The sequence below is a fragment of the Ovis canadensis genome, chromosome 5, assembly GCF_042477335.2.
Source record: "Ovis canadensis isolate MfBH-ARS-UI-01 breed Bighorn chromosome 5, ARS-UI_OviCan_v2, whole genome shotgun sequence".
NCBI lineage: Eukaryota > Metazoa > Chordata > Mammalia > Artiodactyla > Bovidae > Ovis > Ovis canadensis.
The window spans coordinates 25,447,422-25,464,587 of NC_091249.1; the positions used below are offsets into that span (position 1 = coordinate 25,447,422).

General features: G+C 49.1%; 1 protein-coding gene and 1 long non-coding RNA gene across 4 annotated transcripts in view; one reads left to right on the forward strand and one right to left on the reverse strand.

Annotated features, from left to right (window-relative positions):
• CACNA1A (calcium voltage-gated channel subunit alpha1 A) overlaps positions 1-17,166 on the forward strand; it is a 250,937-nt gene that overhangs the window by 195,727 nt on the left and 38,044 nt on the right. For both annotated transcript variants that reach the window (XM_069590901.1, XM_069590900.1), the window contains exons 25-30: positions 1,645-1,744; positions 3,618-3,778; positions 6,634-6,771; positions 8,728-8,929; positions 10,720-10,884; positions 14,102-14,212. In XM_069590901.1, the coding sequence (XP_069447002.1) occupies positions 1,645-1,744; positions 3,618-3,778; positions 6,634-6,771; positions 8,728-8,929; positions 10,720-10,884; positions 14,102-14,212 (877 nt within the window). The remainder of the gene's footprint in view (positions 1-1,644; positions 1,745-3,617; positions 3,779-6,633; positions 6,772-8,727; positions 8,930-10,719; positions 10,885-14,101; positions 14,213-17,166) is intronic.
• LOC138440860 (uncharacterized) overlaps positions 7,252-17,166 on the reverse strand; it is a 31,623-nt gene continuing 21,708 nt past the window's right edge. For both annotated transcript variants that reach the window (XR_011257163.1, XR_011257162.1), the window contains 2 exons: positions 13,085-13,128; positions 7,252-8,914 (listed from right to left, as the gene is read on the reverse strand). This is a non-coding gene — a long non-coding RNA (uncharacterized lncRNA). The remainder of the gene's footprint in view (positions 8,915-13,084; positions 13,129-17,166) is intronic.

The following is a 17,166-nucleotide window of genomic DNA, read 5'->3' on the forward strand; positions in this document are numbered from 1 at the left end:
CATGTGTCCTGACACTACACACCAGGCATGTGCTGGGGGCAGAGACAAGAACCAAGATTAAAGGGAAAATGAACACGTAGAAGGATAAACCACAGTTCTGCCTTGGGGGAATTTTCTGGCTAAAGCCAGGGCTTCCCAGGTGGCTTAGTGGGAAAAAATCTGCCTGCCAATGCGGGAGATGCAGATTCCATCCCTCGGTTGGGAAGATCCCCTGGAGAGAGAAATGGCAAGCCCACTCCAGTAGTCTTGTCTGGAAAATCCCATGGACAGAGGAGCCCAGCGGGCTACAGTCCGTGGGGTCACAAAGAGTTGAACACGACTGAGCAACTGGGCATACACACACACACACACACACACACACACACACACACACACACACACTGTCTAAAGCCAAAGCCAATGACAGAAACAAAAGCGGTTCTGAATAAGCACTGGGGTTTGGCAGAACCCAGAGGCAGTCAGCAGAGACTGTCGCATGACTGGACATTTACATTGGGCTTTGAGGGCTGCATAGTTCTGTGAATGGAGCAGTGGAGGAAGGGCAGTTCTAGCTGCAGGAACAGAAGCCAGAGCACGTGGCTGGGGTTTGGGGTGTGTCATGATCAATGGGGATGCAAAGGGGAAGGTAAGTTGGACTAGATTTTGAATAGCCTTGAATGCCAAGTTAAGAGACGGCACTGCTAGGAATCCAGGTGCTCCAGAGGCGTTTGGGGCAGCAGAGTGGCGTGATAGTTTGGGTCGCTGTGGGCAGGAAAGGTGGAAGAAGAGAGACATAGAGTGGGGGGGGAGTTGGGAGGTGGATCATGGGGGTCTGACCTAGGATGGTGGCCATGTGTAGGAGGGTGACCTGTTGGGGACGAGGATGAACATGACTATTGGGTTTCCGGCTTGGGCAGCTGGGTGGGTGGTGAGTTCCATTCCTCACAAGCCTTTGGTGGCCACACGCAGTGCCCTCCTCATTGCGGCGGGGGGCGGGGGGTGGGGGGGTGGTGTGAATTATGGTTGGCTAAGGGTCTCATGGCATCTACAATGCTAGGACTCATGCCCAGGAGACCCTGGGCTGGACTTTCATGCAGCAATCTGACAAAGATGAGCTAAGAGACCCTGAAAGAATGAGGCAGTGATTCAACATCAGCATCTGATGTTCTGGTTCTTTTTTGCTCCATAGGTTCAGGGAATATTGGAGGAGGGATGGGGGAGGAGAGTTTAAATGCCACTTTAAGAACTTTATGGATCCTGTTGGAAATATGTGTGGTGGGGCGGGGGCGGGGGGGAGGGCGGCGGGCATCCGTTTTCTAAAAGCTCACTAAGACCACCTCCAAGGAGACCATGCAAGGTTAGGGTAGGGGCTAACTCCTTCAGGCTGGATCTGAGGGCCCCCCCCATGCAGTTGCTCAGGCCCAGCCCAGCAGTGGAGGGCCCTCAACAACCCCAAGAACCACAGAAGGCCATCTGCTCACTAACCCTTGAGTCCAGATGTAGCAAGGGAACTGACTGCTCTTCAGCAAGGCAAGGTTATGCCAGGTTTACCCCAGATTCCTAAGCCTGGGAGGCTGGGCTCACGTGTGGCTGCAGGCCACCCACCACCCAGCCTGACCTTGGCTCCCTCTCTTCCCTTGTCCCCATCCTAACATCCCTCCACAGTGGCAATAGCAAAGGAAAGGACATCAACACGATTAAATCCCTCCGAGTCCTCCGGGTGCTACGACCTCTTAAAACCATCAAGCGGTTGCCAAAGCTCAAGGTGAGATCGGGGTATATGGGAGACCTACTGTGGTTGCCAGGTACAGTTGACCAGTTTGCACACTGCTCAAGGACACCGCGTTCAAAGGGATGCTGCTACTTTTTATGTTGGATTTACTTATTACTACAACTTTCCAGTAGATGGCAGTAAAGTGAATTAATGGAACAAAATCTGTATATTATGGTAATTTTCCATTAGGTGAAATGTCTCATGCAAAGTTGAGGTCCCTTTTCCTAATTCCCATGAAGGCATCATGTGGATAAAACAGGGCATAACCCGAATCTGGGAAGCAGGAAACTAGGTTTCTGGTCCCACATAACCTTACACTTTTCACTTGCCTATTCTAGGCTCCAATATCTCCTGTTGCAAAACAGCATGAAGCAACATTTCCCAAACACTTGTCATTGCAAATTTTAAAAAAGGAAAGAAGAAAGGATATGAAGCTTAGTCATTCAAACACCCCGTTTCAATTTATGTTGCACCTGTATTATCTTTCTGAATGTTTAAGTCAAGTCACTTTATTTTTTTTTTTACTTAAGTGGATTTATTTTAAAAGGACATGGTTGTCAATTTCTCAAGTTGGGAAAACCAGAATCCGCTGTTCATAGAAGGTAAATTAACTATCTGTTTTTAAAAAATGAGATAACTATTCTCAAAATCTAGCCCAGAAGAGTTGCCTGATAAAGATTTTGAGTATGGATGCTTGTTCTTTCTTGCTTAAAAAATGAAAAGTATAGGGACTTCCCTGGTGGTCCAGTGGTAACGACTCCACACTCCTAACATAGAGGACACAAGGTTCCACCCCTGGTTGGAGAACTAAGATCCTGCGTGTCCTGTTTTGGTGGGCCAAAAACAAAACAAACCAAAAAAAACAAAAAACAAACAAAAAAAACACACCTAAGCATAAAAAGGAGAAGTATAAATGTTATTAACACAGCAAAAGCTAAGGAAGACTTTCTCCTTCACTCAAAAGGATTGAAAGAATTAGAGACAGAATAACTTTGCGATCAGTGTTACTTGGTTTGTAGCTCCTATAAGGACCTAAAAGTATTGTCTGATATCACTGGTGGTGGGCTCCCATAGTTTGGGAAATAATGATTCGACGCCCCCTTTTTGTTGATGAATTATTCAAAGAGAAAATGTGGCTACCTTCCGGACTTGAGAACCAGCCTGCACTGAAATACGTGGAATCCAGCAGTAGTCAGTTCAGTGGCTCTTCCCGATTTTCTGGGTCACAGCCCCCTTTGAAACCCCCATGAAAGCTATGCACTCTGTCCCCCTGGGGAAAGCCAGTAAAAGCTAACATGTGATTCCAGTAGGTTCGATGACCCTTGATGCTTACTTGTAGTTAGGACCCGCTGTGACTCATAGCAGAACGGGGCGGGGGGTGGAGGGTGGGGGTTGGCAGGATGATGGAAAGATTGCATCTTACTCAAGGCAGAATTTCGTGCGCACGTGAAGTCAACTCGCAAATCCAGAGCGCCCCCTAGTGATCGGTGGGCAAAAAAAGGAGGCGCTCGCACAACTCCAGAAGCTGGGAAAGAGTGACCCAGAGGCAGGGACGCACAGAATGAACAGGAAATGACCTCTCCACCGACAACCTCTGCTCTTGCCCTGAAGAGCCAGGAGCTTACCTTGGAGAAGCTCGGAGAAGTGGCCCCCGTTCCCCAGGGGTTAGAATTGGGGGGTTGGGATGCATAAAAACTCAGAACTAGATGCAGCCCCCACCCTTACTTCTCAGAACTGCGTGGCTGTGGCTCACGTCCTTCTCTGTAAAATGGGAATCATGTGCTTTGATATTATGAGCTGCTGGAGCTGGAGGCTGGGCCAGCTCCCAGCCTCCTCAAGCCGACTCTCCCGCCCGACCCACCAGGCCGTGTTTGACTGCGTGGTGAACTCTCTCAAGAACGTCTTCAACATCCTCATCGTCTACATGCTGTTCATGTTCATCTTCGCCGTGGTGGCTGTGCAGCTCTTCAAGGGCAAGTTCTTCCACTGCACGGATGAGTCCAAAGAGTTTGAGAAAGATTGCCGGTGAGTCTTGACTCTTCCACGCGTCCCCATCGGGGCTGGTGGATGGGAGGCGATTAGAGGCACCAGTCTCTCTGTAACCACAAGTGGGGATCTGGCTGCCTCAAAAGCCAATAAAAATGCAAAGTTGGTTTAGGAAAGTTTGCTTTCTTTTGGATGCCAGCAACGAGGGGGTGGTGAGTCCTGTCCAAAGGCCAACTACCCCTTCTCTGCTGACAATCCGTGGGTGAGAACTTTTACAGATGGAAGGAGGGAGCTACATGTAGCAACAGCACCGCCAGCTGTGATGGTCATCTTCAAACTGGTCACTTAATTGCTCAGCATCATCTTAATCGTTTTAAGGACAGTTAACCTTCGGTGCCAGGGTCAGTTTGTTCGCATTTCCTTGAGGCCCATTCTCAGAACCACACAGCAGCTTATGTCTCATGGCTACAGTCTGGTTATCATGTAGTTAACGTCTTCCACCTGGGGGGGATTTCAGTATCTACAAGACAGCTCACAGGATATGGCTCAGGATATTATCCATAGCCCTTGAGAAGGAGCTAAAGGCCCTTGATTCAGCTTAATGGCTAAACTATCATTAATGTAGTCTTCTTTGACTGTTTTCCTTTGCTTCTGCATTTTCTCACTCCTCTGATTAAACTTATTCTGTGGCTGAAATTTTTCCACAGACAAAAGGCAGGCTGAGGATACGGTAGGAGGGGGAAGACTGTAGGGTCCCGTTCCGTTTCATCTTGGACCTGGAAACTGAGGGCTTGGGCATTGAGGGCGGCCTGGTTACAACCAGCTTGGATCTGCAAGTAGAACATCAGCTGTAGAATATGAGTTCCTGCCCCGTGCTTCAGCGTGAGCTATAAGCTGGTTGCTCAACTTATGAGTCGCCACCTTTGTCAAGTAGGGGATAGCAATACCCATCTAGTTCCTTGTAGGAAACCTTTACAGGTGGATAAATTCAAAATGTGTTGAGATTTTTAGAAAAATTGCTAGGTGCATGTCCCACATAGCACCTCACACCTTAAGTTGATTAAAACAGCCTTGTGATCAAATGCAATACTTCTGCTGGGAAACATGCAACTGTTTGCACCAAATGGGATAAATAACAAGTACAAAGCCTCATGTCCAGTTGGGTCAGGTGCATTAGATCAGAAATGGGCAGATTTTGCCAAGGGCCAGATAGTAGCTATCTTTGACTTTGCATACGCTTTCCGTGACAACTAATGAAACTCAAAAGCAGCTGCAGACAGTAAGTGAAGGAATCAGAATAGCTGTGTGCCAATCAAACTTTCTTTCTGGAAACTGACTTTCTTTTCATTTTTATCTCATGAATGAATTCCTTTGATTTGGTCTCAACCATTCAGGCTTTCTTGGTGGCTCAGATAAAGAATCCACCTGCAGTGCAGGACACACGGGTTTGATCCCTGAGTCAGGAAGATCCCCTGGAGAAGGGAATGACTGCCCCACTCCAGTATTCTTGCCTGGAGAGTCCCATGGATAGAGGAGCCTGGCGGGCTACAGTCCATGGGGTCACAAAAGAGTCGGCAACTAAAAACAACATTTTAGCAACTTAGCAACTTAGCGACTAAAAAACATTTTAAAATGTAAACAACCACTGCTTAGCTTACAGGCAAGCCAGAGACAAGTCTAGATTTGATCTGAAGGCTGGAATTTTCCAACTGCCATTAGGGAAAAAATGTTAGGTTTTCAGAGCTTTCTGGATTTGGCAATTGTAGCTCAGAGGTTGTGGACCTGAAATCCCCCCATCTTTGGGTCATCTTCCTGATGGGATTTTCTAGACTCAGTCCAGGAAAGTGCTGAGCCTCTCACTAACCAAATGCTCAGTCACTGTTGCTTTTGTCATCAGTATAAAGGGTCATGCACGCATGCATGCTAAGTCATGTCCAGCTCTTTGTGACGCTATGAACTGTAGCCCAGCGGGCTCCTCTGTCCATGGGATTCCCCAGGCAAAAATACAGGAGTGGGTTGCCATGCCTTCCTCCAAGGGATCTTCCTGACCCAGGGATTGAACCCACATCTCCTTCAGTTCCTGCTTTGCAGGCAGATTCTCTACCACTGAGCCACCAGGGATGCCCATTTTACTATGTGGCAAAGGGCTCCCAGTTGCTTTTTTGTTGGCTGAAATTGGAAAGATCCCAGGCATTAGGCTAAGAGTCTGGGCCTAACCTTTGTATCCTACCCTGAGAAGGAGCAGCAGCTGCCTACCTTGGTCTGATGAACCCCAAAATGTGCCTTTCTCCTTCCTTGCTCTTAACCACCCCGCGAGCCCGACGCTCCCACCATTGGGAGTAGAAGTGTTCAAGTTAGAAAAGGATGTGAGTATCTGAGTCCTCTCCCCCTGGACTCAGGCTGTGGCACTCATGGATTTGTCTCCCAGTGGATGCACACACACTCCAGGGAGAAACGGGGTGTTGCTGCTTTGCAGGCTGTGACAGGCAGTGTGGGCTGGTGTTCCCCTCCTCCTCCTCCTCCTCCTCCTCCACCTCCTCCTCTTCCTCCTCCTCCACCTCCTCCTCTTCCTCCTCCTCCACCTCCTCCTCCTCCTCCTCTCTCTCTCTCTCTGGAGCCAAAGATGGGTTTCCCTCTGTTTACTTGTTGTTGTCGTCCAGTCACTAAGTCATCTCCGACTCTTTTGCAACCCCATGGACTGTAGCCCGCCCGGCTCCTCCGTCCATGGGATTTCCCAGGCAAGAATACTGGAGTGGGTTGCCTTGCCCTCCTCCAGGGGATCTTCCCAACCCAGGAGAGGAACTGAGGTCTCCTGCATTGGTAGGCAGATTCTTTACCACTGAGCCACTGGAGAAACCCCCCCACTTACCAACGGTCCCCATTTTCCGTGGCAGCGGCAAGTACCTCCTCTATGAGAAGAATGAGGTGAAGGCGAGGGATCGAGAGTGGAAGAAGTATGAGTTCCATTATGACAACGTGCTCTGGGCGCTGCTGACCCTCTTCACCGTGTCCACGGGAGAAGGCTGGCCACAGTAAGTGGACCAGGCAGAGAGCCCCACAGGAGGAGCTCAGAGGGGCGGGGGGCCCGGGGGCAGGAGAGAGAAGGGTCTGAGAGTCCGGTGCTGAGAAAGGTCTTGGGGAAGGAGAGGTTCATTCCTGGCTTCCGGAAGTGGGGACAATGCAAGATACAAAATGCACTACAGCAGCAGCCCCCACGTGTGACTGGGCTTCGGAGGGTAGAGATCCAGCCATCCCTCGGCTTGCCTAACCCTTGAGTGTGTGGGCCTTCATGCTCCCAGAACAAGCACTGTTTCTGATTTGCAGAAAGGCTGCACGTAGGTGCACAGGTGGTCCCATCCCCTTAAATCTCCAAGACGGGGCTGTGGACGCGACATTCTCCAAGTCAGGACCAATCCATCCCAGACAGGGTTAGAGCTAGGGTGATATGGGTGAGACTAACTCATGCCAAAATTAAAATTGAAGCCCAAAATTTAAGGTTTTTTAGGTTGGTGTTTTTTTTGGTTTTGTTTTGTTTTGTTTTGTTTTTTTTGACCATGCTGCACACAGCATGTGGGATCTTAGTTCCCCAATCAGGGATCATACCCACACCCCCTGAATTGGAAGTGTGGAATCTTAACCCCTGGACTACCAGGGAAATCCCCAGAATTTAAATGCTTGATATTTTGTTCATCATGGGCTTTGGGGCATTTCTTTTGACTTTCTAAAATATTGCAGGAATGGGACTTCTCTGGCAGTTCAGACTTCCCTGCTGGTCCAGTTGTTAAGACTTTGCCTTTCAATGCAAGGGGTGCGGGTTCAGTCTCTGCTTGGGGAGCTAAAATTTCACATATCTCAAGGCCAGAAACTGAAAGAACATAAAACAGAAGCAATATTGTAAGAAATTGAATAAAGGCTTTAAAAATGGTCCACATCAAACAAAAAAAATCTTTTTAAAAAATTGCAGAAAATACTAGACATTGGGGTAAAATGCTGTTTATCTCAATTACTGGGGGGTCTGACACTCCCTGAATTTGTGTCTCAGCAAGTGCCTCGGTCTCCTCACCCTAGTCCCGGTCCCCCTCCCAGAGGTCTCTGCTGAATGCAGGTAGACGGTTTGGTAAGATTCCAGCTTGTGTCTTCAGCATCTTCATCTGCTTCCCTCGCTCACCAAATGCCCTAACCAACACATGCCTCTCTACTCACCCACACACAGTACCCACACACATGGGACCAGTGCTTGCCCATTAGACACCTTTGAGCGAATTTTTAGATGCCCCTTCCTCAACAGACGTCACTTCCATCTGTCAGGAAAGCATTGCAGTAATATACTTAACGATCTCGCTCAAAGAAGGCACTTGAGGGCTCCCTGCCAAAAAATTATCATCATTAACACACACGAATCTGAACGGTGCCCCTTAGGTGCAGAGCCCTTGAGCAGTGCGTGACCTGTGCAACCGCACGGAGCAGCCAGGTACACTCATTCCCATGTGCATTCTCATTGCACCTCCTCAGTTCCCGCCACCACCTGTGCTTAAACACACACACACACACCGCTGCCTCCATGACCCCCGACCCATTCCCATACATGACTACAAACCCGTTTTCAAATCCCAACCCGACCCCATCTCAGTGGGTGATCGACAGCAAGTCACTTTCAATTGCTGAACCTCAGTTTCCTTGTGTGAAAAATGGAGCCTGTAATAACCTTCCTGAGAGGGTTACTGGAAAAATAAATAAAATGTTGAATATCTTTTCTAGCACATAATAAGCCCTCGATACAGGGCAGTATGACAACAATACTGACGTTGTTGTCAGCACTCCCCAAAGACAGAGAGTGTTGGGAAGATTATGGCTTCATAAAGCAGCCACTGGGACCACCGTCAGACACAGTGACTACTCTTCCTTTCTGGTCTGTCTCCTCTTGACACTGTCCTGCATCCCTGCTCCCCTGCCTCACTTTGTCCCGCTCCCCGCCCTGGTCCTCACAGGGTCCTCAAGCACTCTGTGGACGCCACCTTCGAGAACCAGGGGCCCAGCCCCGGGTACCGCATGGAGATGTCCATCTTCTACGTCGTCTACTTTGTGGTGTTCCCCTTCTTCTTCGTCAACATCTTTGTGGCCTTGATCATCATCACCTTCCAGGAGCAGGGGGACAAGATGATGGAGGAGTACAGCCTGGAGAAAAATGAGGTACCACTTTCCAGTTGCATCCCCACTTAAAAACTGACATCCCACCACTCACACACACACACACACACACACACACACACACACACACACACAGAGGAACCAGAGTCTGGGGGCATCTGGGGAGGGCACAGCAGCATTCTCCAAGCAGAAGCCACTCTGCATGAAGGGTAGCTCTTCTTGGGGTTCCCAGAGGAAAGAGGGATTGTGTGTGTATCAGTCAGTTTGGACTAGGCTATGATGCAGTAACAAGCATGCCTGGAATCTCAGCACCAGATATGCACAAACGGATGGGACTGCATATCCAGGCTCCCTGTCGTCTCTGTTCTGGTTCCCCTCTGAGAAACTTCAGATTAAAAAAAGAGAACAGCAAAACACGTGTCACGTCTCAAATTTCATTGGCCAGAGCCAGTCTCATGTCCATATCTGATTTCACTGGGGGCAAAGAGGTACAGTCTCTCCCAGAGAGGGGTGGAGAACATTAATGAAAGAAAATCCAGTCCACCAGAGAGTATAAGCATGACTGTTTGCCCTTCTGGAATCATGCAGGCTAGGAAGAGGACCTAGAACGCATTCTTCCTCTGCTCCTTTGCCCCTTAAGACTAAATAATCATTATTCTTCCCTGTCTGCCTCCCTCAAAGAGAAAGAGAACCTAAACATTTGGTAAGAAGGAGTGGTTAGTCTTCAGCACATGGATGGACCTAGAGATTATCATACCAAGCGAAATCAGTCAGAAAGAGAAAGGCAAATACGATATCACTTGTAAGTGAAATCTAAACCACAACACAAATGAACCTGTCTACAAGACAGAAACAGATTCACAGACAGAGAGAGCAGACTTGTCATGTAGGGGAGCGGAGGGAAGGATTGAGAGTCTGGAATTAGCAGAAGCAAACTATATAGAATGGATTAAACAAAGGCCTGTTGTATAGCACAGGAAACAATAGTCACCATCCTGTGATAAACCATAATGGAAAAGAACATGAAAAGAATGTTGGCAATGGTTTCGTGGCTAAATCGTGTCTAACTCTTGTGACCCCCAGAGACTGTTGCTGGCCAGGGTTTTCTGTCCATGGGATTTCTCAGGCAAGGATACTGAAGTGTGTTGCCATTTCCTTCTCCAGGGGATCTTCCTGGCTCAGGGATCGAACCAGGGCCTCCTGAATTGCAGGCAGATTCTTTACTGATTGAGCCCCCGTGGAAGCCCATGCCAAGAATATATATATGTATAACTGAGTCACTTTGCTGTGCAGCAGAAATCAATACAATGTTGTAAATCAATTATACTTCAATAACAATTTTTTAAGAGAAAAAAGAATGGTTAGGCTTTTAACCATTCAGACTCTGGTTGAAATTTGAGATTCGCCCAGTTGGTAGCTGTGCCACCCTAGGCAAGTGACTTAACCTCTCTGAGCCTTTATTTTCCTCATCTGCAAAGTGGGTCTACTTTTTTTTTTTTTACTTTATTTTACTTTACAATACTGTATTGGTTTTGCCATACATTGACATGAATCCCAAAGTGGGGCTACTGATAATACCCACTGATCATGTTTGCGGAGGGGATTCGATGAGTACCAGCATAAGTTTTGGCCCATGGTAACTTCTCAAGGAGCCCTAGCTGTCGGGAAAAGAAAGCATTCGTAATGAGTTTATGGGAAACGGGAGAGGGTAAGAGAGGTAGACATCTGGGCAAATGTGCAGGAGAGCTGTGTTGGGTGAGTTGAAGGCTGCTCAATGTGCAGCCACCTCGCTCCTGCCTCCGGCCCTCACGCCACCGGACTCTCTCCCACAGAGGGCCTGCATCGACTTTGCCATCAGCGCCAAACCCCTGACCCGGCACATGCCGCAGAACAAGCAGAGTTTCCAGTACCGCATGTGGCAGTTCGTGGTGTCCCCGCCTTTCGAGTACACCATCATGGCCATGATCGCCCTCAACACCATCGTGCTCATGATGAAGGTGAGCCCTCCTCCCCGCCGCGCGGCTTAGCCATGCCCCCTGCTCCCCTGCCCCACACACCCGTCCTCCCCTAGCAAGATGGAACCCACTAGAAGTTTCCCAGACAGACCACACTCTGTTACCACCAAGCCCTTGTTCCTGCTGTCCCCTCTGCGTGTCACACGATGCCCAGCACTCCATCTGGCCAGCCCCTTCCTGCTGCCCCTGCAGAGCCCTTCCTCTGGTAAGCCTTCCGTGGTCTCCCAGGACCATATGAGGTCTTAGCAAGCATCCTACTTGGTGGTTTTTTTAATATTTATTCATTTGGCTGTAGCATAGTATCTCTTAATTTTGCATGTGAGATCTAGTTCCCTGACCAGGGATCAAACCTGGCACCTACTACTTTTTTGGGAGCTCGGAATCTTAGCCTCTGGACTGCCAGGGAAGTCCCATCCTATCTGTTACCGCACATGTCACAGTATCAGTATTGGGTTGTCTGACCATCTGCCACCCACCTGTGAGCTCCAAGGGGCTGAGACAAGTCCTGATCACCGCTAAATTCCAGGGGTTCAGAGAGGCCATGACTCCAGGGGAACAAGAGCCCCCTGATAAATGTGTGATGAATGAAATGAGGAGGAAAGGACAGGTAAGGACCTTGTAACCCTTAGAGCCAAGGAGCCTCTTCAGAGTGAAAAGTCAGGACCTTTGACCCTGTGCTTCGGAGACCCGAGGTCTGAATTTGAGCCCAGCTCTGCTGTTTAATTCACCACTGAACCTTGAGCTGTGACCAATGGCATGAGATGCACTGGTCATCTCCAAAGTCCCTGGTTTCCCTGTCAATGAAATGAGAATTATTTAAAAAATAGCACCTTCCATACGCCTGGTGGGGATTAGGGTTGAATGAGAAAATTCCTGCAAAGACATTAGCACATTTCTAGATTCTTAAAAACACTCTATAAATTTAGCTGTTGATTTTTTTTAACTCGTGTTTTCTATTTTTGACTGTGCTGGGCCTTCACTGCTGTGCTCAGGCTTTGTCTAGTGGCAGCAAGTGGAGGCTACTCTTCACTGCGGCGCGCGGGCTTCTCTGCGGTGGCTTCTCGTGTTGCAGAGCACGGGCCCTAGGCATACGGGCTTCAGTAGTTGCGGCTTGCAGGCTCTAGTGCGTGGGTTGGGCTTAGTGGCTTCTCGCCATGTGGAATCTTCCCAGACCAGGGATCGAACCCATGTCCCTGCATTGGCAGGGGGACTCGCATCCACTGCACCACCAGGGAAGTCCTGACTATTGACTCTTTTTGAATAGGCAAAAAAGCAGTGTCTGTGTTCACCTGAAAACTCCTCTCTACAAGCAAGTGCTTTTGTCTTTCCATTGTTAAGATCATGAACGGCTGTAAACAAACAAAAGAGAGAAGGATAGAATGGCACAGCCCTTCTCAGCCTGCTCCCAGATCATCTGGGCATCTTGTTAAAATGCAGATTCTGTTTCAGAAGGTCCGGGTGGCCCTGGGACTCTGCATTTCTAACCAGTATCCCAGTGACGCTGACGCTGCAGGTCCCTGGACCACATGCTGGTTATCCAGGCTCTTGTAAACACCCAGTCTCCATCCTCAGGGGTACCCACAGAGAACTTCTGCTGTGTTTGCTTCACCTATTTCTTTTCTCGTTTTTTCAATTGAGTTGAAACTCACATAACACAATTACCCATTTTTAAGTGTACAGTGGCACTTATTACGTTCATCATGTCTGCAGCCACCACCCCAATTTCCAGAACATTTCCATCCCTCCCAAAGGAAGCCCATCCCCATTAGCAGTCACTCCCCAGCCCCCTTCCCCCAGTCCCTGGCAACCACTCATCTGCTTTCTGTCTCTATGGATGTACCTATTCTGGATATTTCATCTATTTTTTTAAGTATTTTAAATGATAGCTCGCTATTTCACCCTTAAATTCTTCGGTATGCATTTCTAAAAAATCAGAACATTTTCCCACATGTTCTTATACTTGACAAGATTAGTGTTAACACCAGAAGATCCATATTGAGTTGTCCCCAAAATGTCTTTCACAGTGAGTTGTTGAGCCAAGATCTAAGTGGCTACACATGGTCTCCAATTTTTTGTCGTTTAAATTTCTGTCTTCTGCCCCTCCCCACCCCAACCATTCCATGCCCGCCCCCACTATTAAGCTTCTGAGGAAACCAGATGAATTAAATGAAAACTGTCTCACCTCTGGGTGCATTGGTTTCTTCCATCTTCCGGATTTCCTGTAGCCTGGTGAAAGTGAAAAGAAAGTGAAAGTGTTAGTCGCTCAGTTGTGTCCAGCTCTTTGCGACCCCACGGACTGTAGCCTGCCAGGCTCCTCAGTCCATGAAATTCTCCAGGCAAGAATACTGGAGCAGGTTGCCAATTCCTACTCCAGGGGATCCTCCCAACCCAGGGATCAAACCCGGCTCTCCTGCGATGCAGGAAGATTCTTCACCATCTGAGCCACCAGGGAAGCCTTTACATGCAACCTGGTAGTTAGACGTAAAGGCTCTGGATTCCATGTGAAAGTGAAAGTCTCTCGGTCGTGTCTGACTCTTGCGACCCCATGGACTGTAGCCCTCCAGGCTCTTCTGTCCATGGAATTCTCCAGGCAAGAATACTGGAGTGGGTTGCCATTCCCTTCTCCAGGGGATCTTCCCAACCCCGGAATCCAACTCCAGTTTCCAGCATCACAGGCAGATTCTTTACCATCTGAGCCACCATAGCTTCCATATGCCACAGGGCAGCTAAGCCCTCAGGCCGCAGCCATTGAGCCCTCGTGCCCTAGACTCCATGTTTGGCAACAAGAGAAGCCTCCACAACAAGAAACCCACTCACCACAACTAGAGAAAGTCCAAGCAGCAGCCAAGACCCAGCGTAGCCATAAATAAGTAAGAAGTTTTGGAAATTACAAAGAGGATGCTGGAGACATCCTCCTGCTTCACAAGGAGCCCCATCTGGCCAGGCTGTCCTGGGTTCTTGACTGTTAAGACAGGGCTCAAGAAAGGAATTTTTGCTTTGATGTGGAAAGATGAGCCGAGCCAGTGAAGAGCTGGGCTGCAGCTCAGGCTGGCTCCACAGGACATCAAGAGGGAAGCCAAGTGTCCCAGCCCTGCCTGCCCCGAGGAAAAGACAGCCATGAAGCCACCCCTGCACCCCTACATGCGTTCCCCAATACCATGCCCACTGACCCCCTTTCTCTTCCTCCTTTCTCATCTAGTTCTACGGGGCCTCTGTGGCTTATGAAAATGCCCTGAGAGTGTTCAACATCGTCTTCACCTCCCTCTTCTCGCTGGAATGTGTGCTCAAAGTCATGGCTTTTGGGATTCTGGTAAGTCCGGCCATGGGGCTAGAGCTGTGGGTTAAGGGAAAGCCCAGAGGAGCACTGGGTGCTGGTGGTGGTCTCCCCACCTGGCCCCTCTGCCCCCAACCCCAGTGGTGACTTGAGCATCCCTCCAGTGCACACAGATCCCATATCTTAGGTGTTCTCATACTTACCAAGTAACACCAAACTCTGTGCATATTATTAAATGATGTGATGAGAGAAGGTAATTATTATTTTGGAGATAAGGAAACGGAGATCCAGACAAGCCAAGTCCATAGCATTCAAACTGTTCTAGCCACAATCTGCAGTAAGAAATACACTTTGCAATGAAGCCATGCATGCATGCATCCTAAATCGCTTCAGTCATGCCCGACTCTTTGCGACCCCTGGACAGTAGCCTGCCAGGCTCTTCTGTCGGTGAGATTCTCCAGGCCAGATACTAGAGTGGGTAGCCATGCCCTCCTGAAGGGGATCTCCCCGACCCAGGGATGGAACCCGCGTTTCTTAAGTCTCCTGCATTAGCAGGTGGGTTCTTTACCACTAGCGCCACCTGGGAAGCCCGCACAGAAGTGCAGCCAACCGAAATGAAATTGTGTCAGAACCCGTATCTCCCGTTAGAATATGCCCTGTACTCTGAGGTTGTGTATTGTCGTGATTCCATGTTCGTACCCCACCCCGTTTTTATTTGCCGGTCCCGCAGCATATGGGATCTTAGTTCCCCAACCAGGGATGGAACCTCCACCCCCTGCAGCAGAAGCAGAGTCTTAACCACTGTCCTGCCAGGAAAATACTGCCCCTCCTTTTCATAATGTAATTCATGACCCGCTAACAGTGCAAGTGGCCTTAACCTGAGGTCTGTTGACTCCCAAAGGGATCTGTGGACCCATGAAATGAGATGTGAAAAAATTACACTTGTATGTTTCACCAGCTGCTAATTGGACTTTAGAGTTTCCTTCTGTCTTAAAAGTAGACACCAGACCCCCCCAGGGTTACCAGTATGAACTGTACCACTGATACAAACCATGTGTTCTCATACTGCATCCAAGAGGTTGCAGGTAAGTCAGCCCTCGATATCTATAGGTTCTGCATCCGAGGACTCAACCCATTTGATTTGCAGTTGGTTGAATCCACAGATGTGAGACCTGAGGATATGGAGGCCTACCTGTCAAGCACTTGAGAATATGCTTAGCCCACCTCCCTAAGAAGAATGACCTGCAGCTTATGGTGTTAGCACACGGAGGCTGGGTTCTCACCTCAGCTTCCCGAGGTGGTAAAAAGTGTCAGCTTTGGCACAAGACAGACCTCGAGTCTGATTGTATTCAGGCTTTGTCACCTCCCCTCTCTCCTCCATCACAAGAAAAGCCCATCCTCTGTGTCTCCCTCAGAAGAGCTCTTGCAAACCTCAAACGCAAAGAATGCGAGTCTGGAGACTGAGGGAGAAGCCTGGCATGTTTTGAGTGCTCAGTTGCTTCAGTCATGTCCGACCCTTTTGCAGCCCTATGGGCTGTAGCCTGCCAGGCTCCTCTGTCCATGGGTTTCTCCAGGCAAGAATACTGGAGTGGATTTCCATGCCCTCCTCCAGGGGATCTTCCCGACCCAAGGATCGAACCTGTATCTCCTGCACTGGCAGGTGGTTCTTTATCACTGAGCCACCTGGGACGTCCTGGAGCACCCCTACTTGAGCACTCAGCCCCTTTCTAGAAGTGTGACCAAAAGCAAAGCATTCAGCCTCTTTGTTCCTGTGTCTACCTACATCTACAAAATGAGAGAGCCACACACCCAGCCAGAGCTGAGGGGATCATGAGCTTGGACCCAACTGCCCAGTGCAGCTGTGTCTTGTGATTTTTTTTTTTCTCAGTCAATGTTCTGGTGATGAAGTGATGCAATCTGCCAGGGCCTGGAACCCCATCTCCTCCACCCCTGATTATCCTGCACAGTTCTGCACTGAGCCTCCCCCTTCAGTCTTAGGTGAAGCCCCAAGTTCCCCATGTGGAATTTAAATGATAGAAGGGGACCTTCTAGTCCATGGGGCTTGAAGCATGTGGCCAGCCACCTAGAAAGTTGTATTTGTGGCCCCGCATAAGTAGAGCCTGAGACAAGAATTGAATGCAAGGGATTTATCTGGAAGGTGACCCCAGGAAGCTGCACAGGGGAGAGAGGGACTGAGATAGAGAAGGGAAAGCAGCCAGCACAGGGTGTCTTGTTGAGCAGCTTAGCAATGCTGGCAACTGGAGTGCAGTTCCATGGAGGACCTCTGAGAGGCAGCAGAGATCACATACTCTGGTCATCTCACCCATGGTGAGGGAGCTGGGGTATTTAACCCCCAGGGCTCATAAGCCATAATGAAGAGCTGCTCCCAGATAAGCTGTTAATTACCCCAACAAGTATGCTGCTACAAATCACCCCTGGGAAGAATGACAAGGTTGCGCAGTCAAATATGAGGACATCTGGGTAGGACCCTAGCAGCAGCTATATAAATACCCAAAAGTGCCAGTGGAACCTGAGTTCCTGTCCATCCTAAAACAGCATCCATCTATTGGGAACCTGCATGCATGCATTCTGAGTCATGTCTGACTCTGCAACCCCATGGACTAGCCCGCCAGGCTCCTCTGTCCATGGGATTTTCCAGGCAAGAATACTGGCATGGGTTGCCATTTCCTCCTCCGGGAGGCCTTCCCAACCCAGAGATCGAACCAGCATCTCCTGAGTCTCCTGCATTGGCAGGCAGATTTTTTACCACTGAACCACCTGGGAGGCCCTACTGTATACCAGACCCCACACTCAGTGACTCACATGCATTATCAGATTGTTATTATACCCTTATGTTCCATAAAAGGGCCTTGAGGCCAAAGCAGTCCAACTCCGAGGACATTTGATTCATACATGCTAGAATACTTTGATCCTGAGAAGCACGGCTCCAAAGCCCGGGTCCGTCTCTGTGAGGCAGAGGGGCTGCTGCT